Here is a 20,491-nt window from a genome sequence, read left to right on the forward strand (position 1 = left end):
AAAGTATTACTTTTTATGCTAAAAGTATTACTTTTAATTATGAATATGGATAGGGTTGACCCGTCTCACGGATTAAGATCCGTGAGACGGTCTCACATGAGACCCAGTCAAATTTATATTTGACTTAGTCGACCAAGGTATAAGCATAGTCAAGAAATGCAACAAATCATGCAATATCATTAAGACTTTATTTTTTTGAAAATATTGATCAAAAGTAAAGTCGAAAAATTTAATTAGGTATGCAACTAATTTATCAATAAAGCAAATTTATCCTAATTCAGATTTATTCGTGACAAAGTTTAATTAGGATCCAAACAACATCCACTATACCCCAAATCAATGGCCCATTAGATACTAATCTAACACCCAATGTAATGTACAAAAGTAGAGTCACAAATTATATAATACTAGTTATTCTGCACATGCGATACGCATGCATACAATTTTTTTTTATCATTATCGATAGACTAAAGTGAAATTTGACAAATTATGGAGAGACTATATTGATATTTGAATTGTTGAAATAAAAAATAAAAATAAAAACATGGAAATAAAACAAAAAACAAAAATATAATATTAATATCATATAAATATAAAATTGTAAAAAAAAAATTGATATTTTTCAAAGATGATTACTATCATGTCTTTTATAATGCTATAAACCATCCATACAGCCCGTTAGGGTTTGTTCGTGGTAATATCAACTGAAATCAAATGCGAAATGATTAAAAGATGTTGAATATTATTTTTCGAACCTAAAGATACTATATAATATAAAAATTGTTCGAAATCTCTATGCTAATTGAGTCGACAGTTTACTGTTTTACCAAAAACTATTAAACATGTTTTTGATGATTCGGAGAAGTAAAAATGGAGGGCTCGGTTTGTCGAGAGACAGAAAATTGGATAATTCTCACGTAGTCTTTCCCATCACGTAATCGAAATTTAATTGCACATGACATGTTTTTTTACATGAAACAACAAAATTTATGAACATCAAGATATTCCCAGTAAGAAAGAAACGCCAAACCGAAGGGAAATTGCAAGGTGGTCGGTCATGTGTGACGTGGTTTTATATTCTAGTAGTTAGTAGGTTGTTGTAATTAGTCGTAATTGATTATTTCACGCTATAATCGACGATGTCGTTGGATTATATGAAAATAATTACTTTTTTAAAAAAATAAAAAAAATAAAAAAATCAAGGGCTTACCATTATAATTGAGTGCATTAAAACAATTAACTTTTCATAAAATTAAATTGTTCCAACAAAATCAACCCGATTTAATTAAAAGCAAGTTTAATGTAATCATTGATTTGTAGTTCATCTAGAACCAAAATCTTAAATTTGAAACGATGTCTCGATTTTGAGATTCAATTGTAACTAATCTTTTCTAAAAAAAATCCAATGAATAAAACTAGGATTTCCAAATAATGGAAAGCAAGAAACATGTCGAGAGTTGGTATGAGAGGACTTAGGGATATCAATAAATAATAATAATAATAATAAATAAAAATTCTTACATACCACTAAGTCAACAAAAAATATTTCATGTATGACCAAAGAGTGGCTAGATCTTGTAAGGGAATACGACTAACCCGGCAGGCCGGTACGCCCTCCGAATGGCAGCAGTTCAAGACTTCGAATGTCGCTTTCGAGGAGCCGTCTTCTTGTCATTTACACAACTGTACAAAAAGAAAGGGTCAACAATCCATTCGATTATTATTTTAATCTTGATCAGCCAACTGATCGAAGATTTGTCAAAGTAAATATATGACAAAAGAAAAATATGGATCCGTGCGAAGCCATGGTTGATGTCACTCCTCGTTCGATGGTTTCCACGGGGTTTCTACCAGCAGGCGAATTGCTGGAGTCTTTGATTTGCGTTTCCAATGAAGTTGCATTGATCGAGACTATCCCTTTCGTGCAGATGAAAAACATCACAACAATGGTCAGAAGGATCAGGCTGCTTTCTTCACTTTTTGAAGAGATTCAAGAAATCGATAGGCCACTTCCACCATCTTCTATCTTGTGCCTTGCGGAGCTTAATTATGTCTTTCAAAGAGTGAAAGTTTTGATGGAAAGTTGCAGGGAAGGTAGTGTTATGTGGAATCTCATGCAAACGGAACGCATCTCGAATCAGTTTTATGCTTTAGTAAGAGACATGGGAAGTGCCCTCGATATATTACCTCTTAGCTTGCTTAACTTGACATCGGATACCAGAGAGCAAGTTGAACTTCTTCACAAACAAGCAAAACGGGTTCAATTATTCGTCGACCCTGGGGAGATTCAAAGAAGAGATGAGCTTCTTCAACTGGTCATCACCTACAAAGAAAGAAATAGAAAGGACAAAGGATTTGTTGACTTCAGAAGAACTGGTGAAATTCTGAGCAGCGTTGGTCTGAGAAGTCCTTTGGAATATAAAGACGAGATTTCCAAACTAATTGCAGAAGCTGAGAAGCAAGCAGGCACAGGTGGGCTGATTGTAGTTTCCAATATGAACAACATTATTGCTTTGCTTTCAATCACAAAAATTGCGATTTTCAATGAGGATGAACATCCGAAGACTCAAGAGGATGTAAAAAAGCGGAAAATGCCATCGAATAATCAAAATGATCTATCATATTCTCATTCCATGTTGTTCAGCATACCTGATGAATACCGTTGCCCAATTTCACTCGAGTTGATGAATGATCCTGTCACTGTGGCATCAGGGCATACTTATGATCGGAATTCAATAGCCCAATGGATAAATTCAGGGCATCATACATGCCCGAAAAGTGGGCAAAGGTTGATCCACATGGCACTCATACCAAATTACGCGTTAAAAAGTTTGATACACCAATGGTGCCTGGAGAACAACATCCCTCAGAAATCTACTCCTTCCTCTTCAAATACAGATCAAACCAGTAACAAGAGAAGATCAAGTGAGGCAACCATTGATCACATTTCGGCAACTAAAGCTGCGGTAGATGCAGTTAAAATGACAGCCGAATTTTTAGTAGGGAAATTAGCGACAGGATCAGCAGACATCCAAAGGCAGGCCGCTTATGAGATTCGATTACTAGCAAAAACTGGAATGGATAATCGACGAATCATTGCCGAGGCTGGATCCATTCCATTTCTGGTGACGTTGCTAGGGTCTCAGGACTCCAGAATCCAGGAAAATGCCATTACAGCCTTACTTAACCTTTCCATATACGAGAACAACAAGATATTGATCATGGCAGCTGGTTCAATCGATAACATAGTAGACGTCCTATACTCAGGGAAAACAATGGAGGCAAAAGAAAACGCAGCAGCAACAATCTTCAGCCTGACTATAATAGATGAACACAAGATAACAATTGGTTCTCATCCAAGAGCAATTCCAGCTCTGGTGGGGCTCCTGGGAGAAGGAACTACATCCGGTAAAAGGGATGCAGCAACAGCACTGTTCAATCTTGCACTTTTTAATGTCAACAGAGCAAAGGTTATACTGGCAGGAGCAGTTCCATTGCTTATAAACCTATTGATAGATGATAAAGCAGGAATCACAGATGACGTCTTAGCAGTGCTCGCCCTTCTTTTGGGTTGCACTGAAGGACTTGAAGAGATAAGGAAGAGCAGGGTGTTGGTGCCTTTACTTATCGATCTTATGAGATTTGGATCTTCAAATGGAAAGGAGAACTCAATAACATTACTCCTGGGGCTCTGTAAGGATGGAGGAGAGGATGTCGCTCAAAGACTATTAATAAACCCGCACAGCATTCCCTCTCTTCAAACCTTGGCTGCTGAAGGGTCACTAAAAGCTAGACGAAAGGCCGATGCTCTGCTTAGAATCCTAAACAGACACTGCACTCAGATTACAAATCCTCTTGGATGACACCCAATAACATGTTTAGGGCAATTTGTACATTATTGAAAACGGCGTTGATTTTAATAGAGCATAATACATATCAAATAATATCCTCAGCAATTCTTTGTACAACACTTGCCAAATCAAAACGTACACAGGTTTGAAGGACTAGTTTCTTGAATTTGTACTTTAGCTCTTCTACTGAAGAAATTTAAATAAACATGATATTAAAGTCTTCAAACCTGAGTGCACTATGAATATTTGTCGTAAATTTGCAAATCAATGTACATACATAATTTTTTCATAAATTATTCAATAACTATTATTTGACATTTTACCTATCATTTCAAATAACAGTTTAATTTCTCCAGTCTTTTATTTGTTTGATTTTTGAATTGTTCCATATATTTTTCATTTTTTAAATTTTCCTACTTCTCTGTTCGATTAAATATCTGATTTTCATGTTTCTATTTTATCATCTAATTTGAACTTGATTAATCTATTTGATATTTGCCTTGTTTTTTTTCTTATTACCTTCTTATTTTGATGATTCGAGTCTTCACACTTCAGGTCTTACTTCGTATTATTTCCTCTCTTTTTTTATTAGTTCTCACATTGTTTCTCACTTTCTCTTCATCTTTCACCACCATCCGGAAGAATGATGATATGTGCTTCGGTCATTCTCTATTTCTCTAGTGTGAGAACAGGTCCACAAGATCCTACATTACACTTCTACGCCATTTGCCCAAGAATATTGAAATCACCACATAATATTTTTTTGACGTATTAGCTTAAAAATGTTAACCAGTACTCCTTGCTGCTCAATAATGGAAAAGACAACACTATCCACTGGAGATTGGTCCTTTGTGCTACTCATGCAATAAGTACAATTCCACTATGAACCAGTATTATTACATTGCTCATCTCCTTTGATAGTAAATACTATTTAGTATTTACTATACACCGTGTACTGCAACTTCGTATTGCTCATCTCGTATGATGAGATGCTTATGAGGGTAAAAAATTGTGACACCAAACATCCAACCAACATATAGATATGGTTAATTAACTGCAAGACAATCCGGAAACTGCAACCTTGTATGGTAAAAATATAAACTAATATATATGCAGTATGGCTATAGACTTTCCATTTCACATGGGCCATAGGTTTCCCCATCAAGGTTTATTAATAATTCTTCACGTTTCTAGTGTGAGAAATGCAACCGTTTCTTCCTATTAAGTGTCTCACGCCAAAAGAACCATCATGCTTTAGGCTCTAATCAATTATAAATAAGTTCCAGTAGTAACATTAATGGTGATTGAAGTTCTCTTTCACCAACATCGGTTAGAAGCAACATTTACATATAAGCAGAAATGATTACAAACATGTTTTGTATTGATTTAAATTCGAGTATGAACTAATTTGGATCCGGACACGGAGACGCACTTTCTTCTCTCGCCAACACGTTCTTAATTCGGTTTCTTTACTTTTACGTTTTTAATGATTACAAACAGGTTTTGTATTGATTTAAATTCGAGTATGAACTAATTTGGATCCGGACACGGAGACACACTTTCTTCTCTCGCCAACAAGTTCTTAATTCGGTTTCTTTACTTTTACGTTTTTAATGATTACAAACAGGTTTTGTATTGCTTTAAATTCGAGTATGAACTAATTTTATTTCTAGAGATTGACGTAGTCGAGGTCGAACCTATGTATTGACGTTTTGAATTTTCATTGATTTAATTCATCGTGTTTATTTGTGATTTCTTGTCTTTAATGCTTTTGGATTACTGGCCATAATTCGACTGATCTAATAATTGAGATCTAACACTCGAGAGAGGTGATCGAAATTAGGACAGGGGAAATCGCATTTTCAGATGTTTATAGCGTGCAAAAGACGTATAACTTTGACAAATCCATAACAGAACCTTGTGTGCATTTATTACGTGTTACATGATTTTGAATAGACATATCAAAATCGATAATAGGTAATACAGTTCTATTTATCACTCGACAGAGGGAATAGAAAATATTGCGAGTTCTTGGTTAATAAATATGGTGTGATTTAATTAAATGTTAGTCAATGTTAATTTAACATAGTGGAGACTCGACGAAATCATATCTCTAGATTTATTTACTCATTGAATTTCTACTGCGTGCTAGAATTACAGGAATTGTTATTTAATTTGACTTGATTTTAAACCAACTATTTGATTTGTCTAAATAAAGTCGAGCTATGTCAATTACGGTACTTAATATACAATTTTAAATATTTACTCTTCGTGGGATCGATATCTGTACTCAAACCAGTACTAAAACTTGGCACCGTATACTTGCGGTAGTGAAAACACGCGATACTTTTACGTTTTTAATGATTACAAACAGGTTTTGTATTGATTTAAATTCGAGTATGAACTAATTTGGATCCGGACACGGAGACGCATTTTCTTCTCTCGCCAACACGTTCTTAATTCGGTTTCTTTACTTTTACGTTTTTCATGATTACAAACAGGTTTTGTATTGATTTAAATTCGAGTATGAACTAATTTTATTTTCTAGAGATTGACGTAGTCGAGGTCGAACCTATGTATTGACGTTTTGAATTTTCATTGATTTAATTCATCGTGTTTATTTGTGATTTCTTGCCTTTAATGCTTTTGGATTACTGGCCATCGAGAGAGGTGATCGAAATTAGGACAGGGGAAATTGCATTGTCAGATGTTTATAGCGTGCAAAAGACGTATAACTTTGGCAAATCCATAACAGAACCTTGTGTGCATTTATTACGTGTTACATGATTTTGAATAGACATATCAAAATCGGTAATAGGTAATACAGTTCTATTTATCACTCGACAGAGGGAATAAAAAATATTGTGAGTTCTTGGTTAATAAATTTGATGTGATTTAATTAAATGTTAGTCAATGTTAATTAGACTCGACGAAATTATATCTCTAGATTTATTTACTCATTGAATTTCGACTGCGTGCTAGAATTACATGAATTGTTATTTAATTTGACTTGATTTTAAACCAACTATTTGATTTGTCTAAATAAAGTCGAGCTATGTCAATTACGGTACTTAATATACAATTTTAAATATTTACTCTTCGTGGGATCGATATCTGTACTCAAACCAGTATTAAAACTTGACACCGTATACTTGCGGTAGTGAAAACACGCGACATTACTCACAATTCACGTGCGTGTGTGTTCTGCTATTCTCGTTTACCCACTCCAGAAGTCAAGATAAGTTCATAAATTTTTCATCTCATAAAATTTTCGACTCTTCGACACACATGTAATTAGCAAAATCATTGAGACACACATTTACCTTTTCAAATCAACATGACTTATACGGTAACATTTGGCTAAACAAAGTGGTATTATGAAGACAACAATTAACCAAATAAAATCCCATACATGAGATGCGCACATGTACACAATCAAATTCTGTGTCTATCGACGGCATTTTTCAAGTGTCCATAGGCTTAACTTTGACAACTCTTCTCCACTAGTATATTGGGTATGTGTGACTCGGTTAATAGGTCTTTTAAGCTTATAACGTTAGGCTACGACTAATGGCTACAAATGAAGATAAGGAATCAAAAGTGAGAGAAACAAATCAATTTATTGTCCAACACCAATCTCCCATTTTTCATGTTTCCCCTCCCATTGGATCATCACAACATCTTTACCATTGTGTCTCTCCTTTTTCTTTTTTTTTTTTCACATCAACACGTCAAACTCATATGTTCTTTCTTCAACTTCTTTTTGTTTTATTTCTTTCTTTCTTTTCTTTCTTTTTTTCATATATATACACGAGGGAGAAAAGAAAAAAAAACTTTTATAGGGATAAAAAGATTTGTTTTCTCTCAATTTTCGGTAGGTACTAGTGTATATGCTCAAAAGTTGGTTGTTGACGTAGGAGTTTAGAATTGATACGAATGGGGGCTTTTGTGTGCCTTGGCACACTCCATCTGATTTTCATTAAGCTCAAACATGGACACTAGGGTATAATATGATGTTATGGGTAAGCTTGAAAGGCTCAAACGTTTCAAAAATCGCCTAAAGCATCCCTAAGTCACACAATACCCGTATCTCGCCTCGAAGAGTGCCAAACCAAGTTCTAGACAACTTTCAATTTACCAATCAATAAACACAGACAGACCATGTTTTCGGGTATTCAAACAGAACAAATCACACATCTCATTCTCATTCAGGATCAAAAGGGCTAACAATTGACAAATTATTCAAGGAAAAACAGGCCCAACATAAATCAAAGATTGCCTGAATCATTTTTGTGTTAGTGAACATGTAACTCAACAACAAGTAATCAACATGCAGGTTTTGGAGTCCATTCATTCATTTCAAATCACAAACTACATGAACACTCTCTCGACATCGGGTGTATCAACAATCATAGCAATCGTGAATTAATGTGTAAACGGTTAAGTAAGGATAGCATGCATTCAGATTCGTAATCATGGAACAACAAGAATTTCGGGTCAACTCTCATCATTATTTGGTTATTACCTTAATTCCACAAATCTAATAAAAAAAAATTAACGACTACGAAAAGCATAAAGACTAAATTAATTTTTTTTTATAAATAAGTAAACATCAAAATCAAACACTAAAGCAACAAATCAACACAGATCAAATAATCAAATCACCCCCCCAAACTTAAAATATGCATTGTCCTCAATGTATAAACAAGAAAGAAACGGGACAAGCATACCTCACACGACGAGCGTCAGTGCTCGCCGTCATCATCATCATCATCCTCATCCATGTGCTGGGGTGGGGCCTGTGGAGGAGGTCCTGGATACTGTGGTGGCCAAGCAGGTGGCTAGGGAAACATGGGATCCTATGAACCTATAGGTGGGAACCGCTGAGCAAGCACGGAGGTGAAGTCCATCATGAATCCCATGAAATGGTCGGTGCGGTACTGAAGTGAATCTAGCATCTGGCGCTGCTCAACTAGTAACTGCCTCTGATCCTGCATCTCATTCTCTAGTCGCCTCAATCAGTATCCCCTGCGCTGTCGGGCTCCCTCAGGTGGTGGGGGTGGTGGTTGCTGTGCCTGTGGCAGGTCCTCATCATCTGGATCATCAGAGGGCCTATAGGAAACAACGATGGGAGCCTTCGGCTTAAGCACTGGCTCATCAGGCGACCAGGAAACGCCGGCCTGTCTGCATAGTTCGGTAACAATGTGAGGGCATGGAAGAGCGACCGTGGCTAATCCCGTGCCGGCTCTCATGATCGATCCATATATTATTCTTCCCAAGTTAACAGATTTGCCCATCAAAATAGCAAAGACAAGCGCAACTTTGTCTTTGGTTACATCGTGGTAATGCGAGGATGGGAGAACCCGAGCCAACACGAACGATGTCCACGCACTTGCATTAGGATTCATCTCGGATTTCTTCAGCGAGATTGGATCACTCGAGCTCATTCTCCATACGGCGCCTGCCTGACACACGGTCCGAATGACCTCTGAATAATCAACCCCATCTTCTAAGAATGCACTGTACTCATCTTCTTCGAGGCTTGGCATCTGATAGATCATATTTATCGTCTGAGAATCAAACGATACCAATTTACCTCGCACCAGTACTTTGGACTCGTCATGCCGTATCCGCAGATTGGCATAGAACTCTCGCACAACAGAAATCACAGCATCTATAAGAGGTTGAGCAAATTCAACCCATTGCCTTCTTTCCAGTTCACGCCTAATAAAACCACGTATTGTTGATAAATTAAATCCCCTCTCTGGGATAATCGACCGAGTCATTGAGCTCTCATACACTTGTTGGGCCTCCTCGTTCCAAAACCTGTGAGAATCGAAGCTTGAAGAGGAAGAGGCACCCTTTTTTGACTTCTTTTTCGGCGCCATATCAACTCAATACTCAAATATTGCAACCAACACCGACTAAATTCAACAATTGAAGAGCTAAAAATCTGGTAATCACACCCCAATATGCGTAGCAATTATAATCTCACCAACCACATAATCCGGTTAGCAACACAATATACGCCCCAAGCACAAACTATTATAACACAATACGAAGTACCCATGTCACAATAACAGAAGTTCCTCTAAAAATCGAACACCAATTCTCAACTATTCTCAAGATTTGAAAAAATTTCGAAATAAACCTTTGACTTCACGAGAGAGTTACCAGAAATCGGAGTGTGGGCGGTCGGCTTTCGGTAGAAGAGCGGTGGCGGCGTTCTGAGGAAGAGCGGCGGCGTGAGGGCTTTTGAAAAAGAGCGGCGGAGTGAGGGCTTTTGAAAAAGAGCGGCGGCGTGAGGGCTTTTGCTAAGAGATTCGCGATCTGCTGCTTTTTTTTTATACTGGGTCACGCGCATATGCGCGCCTTGAAGCAGCGCATATGCGCGTATGCTACTGCCCGGCATACTGGAACGTGGCGCATATGTGCGCCCGGATTGGCGCATCTCTCTGTAAATTTCGCGCATGTGCGCGCTCGAAGTGGCGCATATGCGCCTCGGCCAATATCGCGAATGTGCGCGCAAATACGTCGCGCATGTGCGCGGGGCGCACTGTCCATCAGCTCTTTTCACCTTGAGTGGCGCATGTTGTATTGTTAACCGGATTCAGTGATTTTGTGAGATTGTAATTGCTACGTAGATTGGGGTGTACTCACCGGATTTTTTGATCTTCAATTGTTAAATTTAGTTGGTGTTGATTGTGACATTGGATTATTGAGTTGATATGGCGCCGAAAAAGAGGTCAAAAAAGGGTGCCTCGTCCTCTTCAAGCTTCGATTCTCACAGATTTTGGAACGAAGAGGCCCAACAGGTGTATGAGAGCTCGATGACTCGGTCTATCATCCCAGAGAGGGGATTTAATTTATCACCAATACGTGGTAATATTAAGCGTGAACTGGAAAGAAGACAATGGGTTGAATTTGCTCAACCTCCTCTAGACGCTGTGATTTCTGTCGTGCGAGAGTTCTATGCCAATCTGCGGATACGGCATGACGAGTCAAAGGTACTGGTGCGAGGTAAGTTGGTATCGTTTGATTCTCAGACGATAAATATGATCTATCAGATGTCAAGCCTTGAAGAAGACGAGTATAGTGAATTCTTATAAGATGGGGTTGATTATTCAGAGGTCATTCGGACCGTGTGTCAGGCAGGCGCCGTATGGAAAATGAGCTCGAGTGGTCCAATCTCGCTGAAGAAATCCGAGATGAACTCTAATGCTAGTGCGTGGACATCGTTCGTGTTGGCTCGGGTTCTCCCATCCTCGCATTACCACGATGTAACCAAAGACAAAGTTGCGCTTGTCTTTGCTATTTTGATGGGCAAATCTGTTAATTTGGGAAGAATAATATATTGATCGATCATGAGAGCCGGCACAGGATTAGCCACGGTCGCCCTTCCATGCCCTCACATTGTTACCGAACTATGCAGACAGGCCGGCGTCTCCTGGTCGCCTGATGAGCAAGTGCTTAAGCCGAAGGCTCCCATCGTTGCTCCCTATATGCCTCCCGATGATTCAGATGACGAGAACCTGCCACAGGCACAGCTTCCACCACCACCGCCACCTGAGGGAGCCCGACAGCGCAGGGGAGACAGATTGAGGCGACTAGAGAATGAGATGAAGGATCAGAGGCAGTTACTAGTTGAGCAGCGCCAGGTGCTAGATTCACTTCAGTACCGCACCGACCATTTCATGGGATTCATGATGGACTTCACCTCCGTGCTTGCTCAGCGGTTCCCACCTATAGGTCCAGAGGATCCCATGTTTCCCCAGCCACCTACATGGCCACCGCAGTATCCAGGACCTCCTCCACAGGCTCCACCACAGCACATGGACGAAGATGTTGATGATGATGACGGCGAGCACTGACGCTCGTCGTGGGAGGTATGATTGTCCCGTTCTTTCTTGTTTACACATTGAGGACAATGCATATTTTAAGTTTGGGGGGGTGATTTGAGTTTATTTGATGCTTTAGTGTTTGATTTTGATGTTCATTTATTTATTTCAAAAAAAAAAACTACTTAATTTAGTCTTTATGTTTTCTTAGTCGTTAAAATTTTTTTTTAGAATTGTTGGATTAAGGTAATAACCAAACAATGATGAGAGTTGACCCGAAATTCATGTTGTTCCTTGCTTACGAATCCAAATGCATGCTATCTTTACTTAACCGTTTACATATTAATTCACGATTGCTATGATTGTTGATACACCCGATGTCAAGAGAGTGTTCATGTGATTTGTGACTTGAATGTATGAATGGACTCCAAAACCTGCATGTTGATTACTTGTTATTGAGTTGCATGTTCACTAACACAAAAATGATTCTGGCAATCTTTGAAATATGTTGGGCTTGTTTTCCTTGAAAAAATTGTCATTTGTTAGCCCTTTGAGCCTAAATGAGAATGAGATGTGATTTGTTCTGTTTGAATACCCGAAAACATGATCTGTCTGCGTCTGTTGATTGGTAAATTGAAAGTAGTCTAAAACTTGGTTTGGCACTCTTCGAGGCGAGATACGAGTACTGTGTGATTTAGGGATGATTTAGGCGATTTTTGGAACGTTTGAGCCTTTCAAGCTTACCCATAACATCATAAGATACCCTAGTGTCCCATGTTTGAGCTTAATGAAAATCGGATGGACCCATTCGTATCAATTCTAAACTCCTACGTCAACTACCAACTTTTGAGCATATACACTAGTATCTACCGAAAACTGAGAGAAAACGAACCTGTGTATCACCACAAAAGTTCTTCGCCCTTGTGTGCGTATAAGAAGATCATCGACAAAAAGAAAAGAAAGAAAAAAAAAAGATGAAAAGAAAGAAATGCCTCTCTATGAAAAGAAAGAAAACAAATAAAGAGAGAGAGGTTGAAAAAAAAGGGGGGGAGAAAGAAAAAGTTGAATCAAGAGGAAAAGAGTATGACATGTGATGTGTAAAATAGGACAAAATAGTGAATATGTGGTGGCAAGGCAAGTGGAAGTGAAACAAAAGGAAGGAGACGCGTGTTGAAAAATAAATTGGTTTGTTTTCTCTCACTTTTGATTCCCTACCTTCATTTGTAGCCACTAGCCATAGCCTAACGTTATAAGCTTAAAAGACCTACTAACCAAGTCACACGTACCCAATATACTAGTGGAGAAGAGTTGCCAAAGTTAAGCCTATGGACACTTGAAAAATGCCGTCGATAGACATAGAATTTGATTGTGTACATGTGCACATCTCATGATATTGGATTCTGTTTGGTTAATTACTATCTTCAAGTTACCATTCTGTTCAGCCAGTCGTTATCCTTTTAAGTCCTGTTGATTTGTGAAGGTGAATGTGTGCTTCAATGGTTTTGCTAATTACATGTGTGTCGAGGAGTCCAGAATTTTATGAAAAAGAAAAAGTTATGAACTTATTTTGGCATTTGGTTTGGGTAAACGAGAATAGCAAAACACATACGCACGTGAACTGTGAGTAATGTAGCATGTATTTGATTCAAAATCATGGAAACTGTAATCTCTGAGGCTAGTGGTTATCCTTTTATTCCACAATTCTTGTTAGTTTAGTTATTTATTTCTTTAGGATGTGTTTAGTCTAGTTAATGTTTTATTTTATTTTGCTCGGGACTAGCAAAAGTCTAAGTTTGGGGGGATTTGATAAGTGCATTATGTGCACTTAAATTATCCCTACACTTCGCATAGATTGTTAGTCTTTTAGGGCGGAATTACGCGCTTTTGTTGTTTTTCGGTGTGATTGCAGGAATTTAGGTGCGGCTACGACATGTGCGAGAAAACGAGTTAAAATGGCGCTTATGAGAAGAAGTGTGAGAAAAGCAAGAGCCGAGTATACAGGGTATCGGCAAAGACCATCCGCGCAGATGCGCGATTCATTTTCGCGCACATACGCGCTATAGGCAGTGGACTCGGCGCACATGCGCCTCTCAAGGCGCGCACATGCGCGACCCAGGCAGAAGGCTCCGCGCATGGCGCGCATATGCGCGCGCAAGAAGGCTCCCGATACAGAAATAGGCGCGCATATGCGCCGTCTTAGGGCGCGCATATAACCTTTCGGAATTAAATAGGTTTTCGCGTGGATTTTTTTAAGAGGTTCCGAAATTTTACACGCAGCCGCCATCAGAGAGTGCAAAGGAAAAGCGAGAGCCAACGACGGAGCGCGAAAAACAGAGAAAAAAGACGTTGGATCCGGACACGGAGACGCACTTTCTTCTCTCGCCAACACGTTCTTAATTCGGTTTCTTTACTTTTACGTTTTTAATGATTACAAACAGGTTTTGTATTGATTTAAATTCAAGTATGAACTAATTTGGATCCGGACACGGAGACGCACTTTCTTCTCTCGCCAACACGTTCTTAATTCGGTTTCTTTACTTTTACGTTTTTAATGATTACAAACAGGTTTTGTATTGATTTAAATTCGAGTATGAACTAATTTGGATCCGGACACGGAGACGCACTTTCTTCTCTCGCCAACACGTTCTTAATTCGGTTTCTTTACTTTTACGTTTTTAATGATTACAAACAGGTTTTGTATTGATTTAAAATGCGAGTATGAACTAATTTTATTTTCTAGAGATTGACGTAGTTGAGGTCGAACCTATGTATTGACGTTTTGAATTTTCATTGATTTAATTCATCGTGTTTATTTGTGATTTCTTGTCTTTAATGCTTTTGGATGACTGGCCATAATTCGACTGATCTAATAATTGAGATCTAACACTCGAGAGAGGTGATCGAAATTAGGACACGGGAAATCGCATTGTCAGATGTTTATAGCGTGCAAAAGACGTATAACTTTGGCAAATCCATAACAGAACCTTGTGTGCATTTATTACGTGTTACATGATTTTAAATAGACATATTAAAATCGGTAATAGGTAATACAGTTCTATTTATCACTCGACAGAGGGAATAGAAAATATTGTGACTTCTTGGTTAATAAATATGGTGTGATTTAAATAAATGTTAATCAATGCTAATTTAGCATAGGGGAGACTCGACGAAATCATATTTCTAGATTTATTTACTCATTGAATTTCTACTGCGTGCTAGAATTACAGGAATTGTTATTTTATTTGACTTGATTTTAAACCAACTATTTGATTTGTCTAAATGATTTGTCTAAATAAAGTGAGCTATGTCAATTACGGTAATTAATATACAATTTTAAATAATTACTCTTCGTGGGATCGATATCTGTACTCAAACCAGTACTAAAACTTGACACCGTATACTTGCGGTAGTGAAAACACGCGTCAGCCAGAAACACGACTTCTAGAAGTCCTTGGAAATTTATTTCTCGTTCTTTCCCAGCAATTCAACTGTTAAGTGGGTTGGTTTTGAGAAGGGGGTAATTTCATTAGGTTTTGGGAGGATGTTTGGGGGGGGGGAGGGGGTCATTGTTTCAAAGATCGATTTCCTTCTTTGTTTTTGATTTGCACCGTCATCAATAAACCAATTCGTAATTTTATTGAGGTTTTTGAGTTAGGAGACAGTCGTAATTATCATTGGGACGTGCGTTTTAGGAGACACCTTAATGACATAGAGTTGGGGGGGAGTTTGGTTAATTTAATGGATGTCCTTCATTCGGTCAGTATCGAGTTGGGTTCGGAGGATAGTAGGGTGTGGTTGGGAGATTCTTCGGGTCTGTTCTCAGTCCACTCTTTTTACGAGTCATTCTTTCCTTTCCATAACTTTCCTGTTTTCCACCCATATAACCATATTTGGAAAGTTCCTATCCCACAAAAAATTCAAATTTTCTCGTGGATTGTCGCTCTGGGCAAGCTACAGACCTCTGATTCAGTGCAAAGGCGATGGCCATCATGTGCTTTACGGCCACAGTGGTACTGCTTATGTCAAAACCACGAAGAAGATCAGGATCATTTATTGGTGCATTGTTCTTTCTCGAGAAACATTTGGATTAAGGTTGAAAGGAATATTTTATTCCTTTATTATTTTGCTAAATTGATATTATCAATTTATGATTTTGCCTTTCTAGATTATTAAATCTTGCTTGATTTAATTTAAATGATAATATCTTGGTTTACTTATTTGTAGACTATGAGATCTTGCTTTATTTATCTATAGATATTATAGTATTTGTTTTTAATATGATTTGTATCTCCAAGATATTTTATCTTTATTTGAAAGTGTTTTTTATCTAATGAAAATCTTGTTTCCATATTTTGTAGGACACTTTTATGGAATAAATTTTAGGTCAAACTATTGATATAAATATGGATACCCTTGCAGCCGTACAGTGGGGTTTTTGGAGAGGAGAGAGTTGGACTAGGAAGCTTTTCACATAGAAGAAATTACAAAAGTCCAACATATATTTGCTCTACATTTTTATGTGATCGGGTTGTCACTTTATTGTGTAGGTGCTGAAGTTTTGTGTGATTGTGGATCACTTTGTTGTGAAGAGAAGCTGCTGGAGTTTTTGGGAGTCTTCGGGAAGGTCGGCAGAGGAGTTCTTACATAGAAGAATATACGAAAGCCGAGCCTATTTTTGATGAGAAGTTTTCGTGTGATCGATTGATCACTTTGCAACGCAGAAAGCTGCTGGAGCATTTTCTGAACACACAAGTTCAGTATTGGAGATTTTCGTGTGAAGTGTTTGAGTGATTGATTCACAGATTTTCTGTGTTGCCGATTGGTGTTGCCAACACTCGGAGACAACACTGACGCAGAGTGTTGGACGAAGAGTGGTTGTGTTTGTTTTAAGCAATACGTTTTTATTTTATGCATCTAGTTTTTATGTGGTTTATTTTGATGCATTTTTAATCCTTGGAGTGTCAAGGAATTTGGTTTTGTTTTCTCACTAGTATTGTTTTGGTGTAAACGATTTACATAATTTTTCTAGTGAATTTTTTGCCATGAGGCATCGCACAAGTATTCGTACTTGTGCATAATTTAAATCTGGTGTTAATTTATTAAAGTTATATTTGTGTGTTAAATACTTAACTTCCGCTGCCGTGTTGCGTACAGTGTTGACAACACTGGACACAACACTAACTTCTGATACACACATTATAATAATGTTTTTATATTTATTTTCTGCACAACAACAATTCCTTACAAAGGTGATGCAAGAGTTGAGATTCTTTTGGATTTTTCCGAGGAGGGCCAAAGATATGTTTATCATAGATCCGGGATTTCGAAAAGGGGCTATCGTGAATACTTTCTGGTATACGGTCGTTCATTTCACGTTTTGGACAATATGGCTCGAGAGAAACAACAGAATTTTCAATGACTCGTCTAACTCGGAGGAAAAAGTTTGGGAATTGCTGAAATTCAGGGTGGCACAGTCGACAAGAAATATCAAAGAACTAGGTCATCTAGCTATTTCAGATGTGGTCAGGGATTGGAAGTTTGTAACGTTTTAATTTGATTGTTGTACTCTCTTTTATTTTGCGGAAAACTCTTCAGCTTCCAATGTAATGGACTTTTATAATTAAATAAAATATATGTTTCCTATCAAAAAAAAAAAACAAATCATGCCCCTCTAAATAAGACAATGGCCAAAGCACTTTACTGCTGGAACGAGGACAGAGCATTCAAACAAACATGTGACATGTACTCTGTAACCACTCAGAAGACCTAAAATAAATCATCAGAAATAATCCAACCACCATAAAAGGAAGTGATTCACTTCAGCCATCTGGAAACTGAAAGCACGTGCTTAGGTGATATTAGCACATGAATGGGATACTTTAATACGAGTTGCGTTTTTTAAAAGTCCGAGAAGCATCAATTCGTAACCGGGTGTCCATAAATTTAATTAAAACCACAAATCCATGTAAAAATAACATTAGCAAGTTAAAAACACAAACAACATTCAGGAATACATTAGCGGTTGGCTTTTCAAAAAATTATAGCCTTTAGACACAAATTCAAGAAAGGCCGAGCATTCAACAAACTAGTTTTTCACCCGTGCGATGCACGGACAATTATTTTATCTAATTGATTATTAAAATTAATATATATGATAATTTATTTACTTTCTCTATAACGTGACTTTTTATCAAAGTGAAATGTTTATTGTTTTCATATACATATAGATCTTAACAATGAAATACTGAATAAAAGAGCCATTTTTGTATTTTGGCTGAAAATTAATATCACGCTTGTATTAGACAATGAATGACATAACGTGTTTATCAATTATATTGTATTCACATATAAATTTATGTACCATGTAGAAAACAATAATTGTAACAAAATAAAAGGATAAACATGATACAAACTTTTAATGTGGTTTTAATTTCAATAAATAATCTAAATTAAAATACAAATAAACTAAATGGATTATATATCATACAATTAGAAAACAAAAAGAAATTACAAATTTTGAAAAACTTCCTTAAATATAACATTTGTCGTTGAATTTTTCGCGTTGCTATCAGTACATATCAAAATTTTTAGACTCTTAGAATTCATAACTCTAGATACAGCAACGTATGACTGACCATGACTAAAAACAGGGTTATTTAAAAAAAGTCCTATATGAGACAATGATTGCACTGACTTTTGTTGATTATCATTGAATATAATACAATCAAAGAATACTGAACTATCTTTGTTGAAATTTAAAAGGAAGCCTTAGATAAGAAGACGTCAATGACATTCTTGGAATAAACACTTTATGACATGCATTACTTCCACATTGGTTTGTAATTCCTAAGAGAGATTCAATTTTCAAGCAGTTATACATACATACATTAATATAAAGTTTTAATAATGAATTAAATATATTTAGACATTTATTATAATATATATTACCACATTTTTCGTTTATTTCATTTTTTAGAATGTCATTTAGGCGGGAACTTACTAAATTTAGCAACAACTCTACTTATATATATATATATATATATATATATAGATTTTTAACACTCAACCAATTTTATTTTTAGAAAAATTTAAATAAACTAATTAAATATTGTATTTCTTTTTAGTAAGTAATTTGGACAGTAAATTATTTAAAATAGCAAAAACTATTTTTGGATGATTTACCTCATGAGTGATACTGAACATTGCAATCATTTTATTTTAAATTTATTTATACAGTTTTTACTTAAACTAATTGATATAATTAATGCAAATTTTAATATAGTTTATTTTTCAATATAGTTTAGTTTTAATTTAAGTAAAAAAATTTAAAACATATAATATATAAATTACATTTGAATTAATATAAAAATTAATTAAATTCGAAATTGAATTAAATGAATTGATATAATCAATGCAGACAATAATTGAAACAGTCATTTATTGCAGTGCACGTACGTCAATATTGATGATAAATCTTTCTATTTTTAGAAATGATATTTTAACAGGAAATTACTATTTTTGACAATATTGATGATATATATATATATATTAACCAACAGATAAACATTAAGCATAAAAGAGCAACATACAAGGTTAAAAATCATCAATACTAACCCAACAATGCAGTCATAAAACTGCTCAACTTCTCCAAGCAACTTCAGCGGTGACTCCAAAGTCACTGTCTCTTCCTCTTTCAGACCTTCTTCACCTTTACCACGGTCATTCACATCCCAATTCTCAATCATCTCCGCCAACGGATAAGGGGCTTTCCTAACTGAACTCGTCTCCAATTCACACTCGCCACCGAACTCACTCAACACATGCTCCTGACCAGCTGCCACCACAAATTTCAGCAAATACAACTGAAATCTACTCAAACCCACCCCAGAAAATTTATTCCCCCGCGATTTGAAGAACTCAACCCTAGAGTCCGAGTTCCCCACCTTCAGTTTCTCCCCAAACGTCCTGCAACCGACCATGTCTTTCCTAAGCGCTTTGAGCCTCGCGATTTCCTTCAGCCCGGCGCATGTGGCGCGCAATCCACCGGAACCGTCGAAGCGCACGTGACGCCGACGCATTTAATCCGTGACTGGGCACACAATGATTCAACGAAAATATTGAAGAAGACGAATAATTCAAAGATATAGAGGTGTGGCATGGGTTTCCGAGGAAGAACAGAGAGCAAGAAGGCTTGAACTTCAAGGTACGATTGTGTAGGAGCGGTGCCACGCTCCCATGATAATATCCTATTTTTTGTATACATGATATTATCCAATTTTTTGTATCTTTTTTTAAAATCCATGATATTATAATGGACATGTTATAAATAATTTTATACAATCATAAAATATCTTTTGAGTAGGTCTCATGTGAGACCGTCTCACGGATATCAATCTGTGAAACGGGTCAACCCTACTCATATTCACCAAAAAAAGTAGTACTCTTAGCATAAAAAGCAATACTATTTCATGGATTACCCAAATAAAGATCCGTCTCACAAAATTTGACCCGTGAGACCGTCTCACACAAGTTTTTGCCATATCTTTTTTACGAGGAAAAAGCTCAATTATCATATTTATATAATATAATATATAAAATTAGGTAAAAATAAATAAATCATGTAAACACTGTCGGCACATAAACAGATAAAAAATATGAAATCAAACAACGACTTTGAAATTATAAAACTTATTATGATAATGTTAATTTTGTCATTACAATCTAATATATAAATTTAATCGCTCTTACTAAAATCATACCAAACATTAAATATAATATCATTCATTTTATTTATCTTTAACT

At 36.6% G+C, this 20,491-nt stretch overlaps 2 protein-coding genes across 2 annotated transcripts; one reads left to right on the forward strand and one right to left on the reverse strand.

Annotated features, from left to right (window-relative positions):
- Window positions 1–1,465: 1,465 nt before the first annotated feature.
- LOC140824915 (UTP--glucose-1-phosphate uridylyltransferase 3, chloroplastic-like) lies at window positions 1,466–19,921 on the reverse strand. Its single transcript, XM_073186403.1, has 2 exons — window positions 19,304–19,921; window positions 1,466–1,683 (listed from the first exon to the last, which is right to left on the reverse strand). The coding sequence occupies exons 1-2, from the start codon at window positions 19,765–19,767 to the stop codon at window positions 1,632–1,634; spliced, it is 516 nt and encodes a 171-aa protein (XP_073042504.1). The 5' UTR covers window positions 19,768–19,921; the 3' UTR covers window positions 1,466–1,631.
- On the forward strand, window positions 1,680–3,863 carry LOC140824899 (U-box domain-containing protein 1-like). The gene has a single exon (XM_073186402.1). The coding sequence runs from the start codon at window positions 1,788–1,790 to the stop codon at window positions 3,861–3,863; it is 2,076 nt and encodes a 691-aa protein (XP_073042503.1). The 5' UTR covers window positions 1,680–1,787.
- Window positions 19,922–20,491: the final 570 nt, after the last annotated feature.

The sequence above is a fragment of the Primulina eburnea genome, chromosome 1, assembly GCF_022965805.1.
Source record: "Primulina eburnea isolate SZY01 chromosome 1, ASM2296580v1, whole genome shotgun sequence".
Taxonomy (NCBI): Eukaryota; Viridiplantae; Streptophyta; class Magnoliopsida; order Lamiales; family Gesneriaceae; genus Primulina; species Primulina eburnea.

Coding starts and splice junctions, on each gene's coding strand:
- LOC140824899 (XM_073186402.1), top strand. CDS start 1,788: ATGGATCCGTGCGAAGCCATGGTTGATGTCACTCCTCGTTCGATGGTT.
- LOC140824915 (XM_073186403.1), bottom strand. CDS start 19,767: ATGCGTCGGCGTCACGTGCGCTTCGACGGTTCCGGTGGATTGCGCGCC. Junction 1,684..19,303: donor TTTTATGACTGCATTGTTGG/GTTAGTATTGAT, acceptor CTTTTTGTACAG/TTGTGTAAATGACAAGAAGA.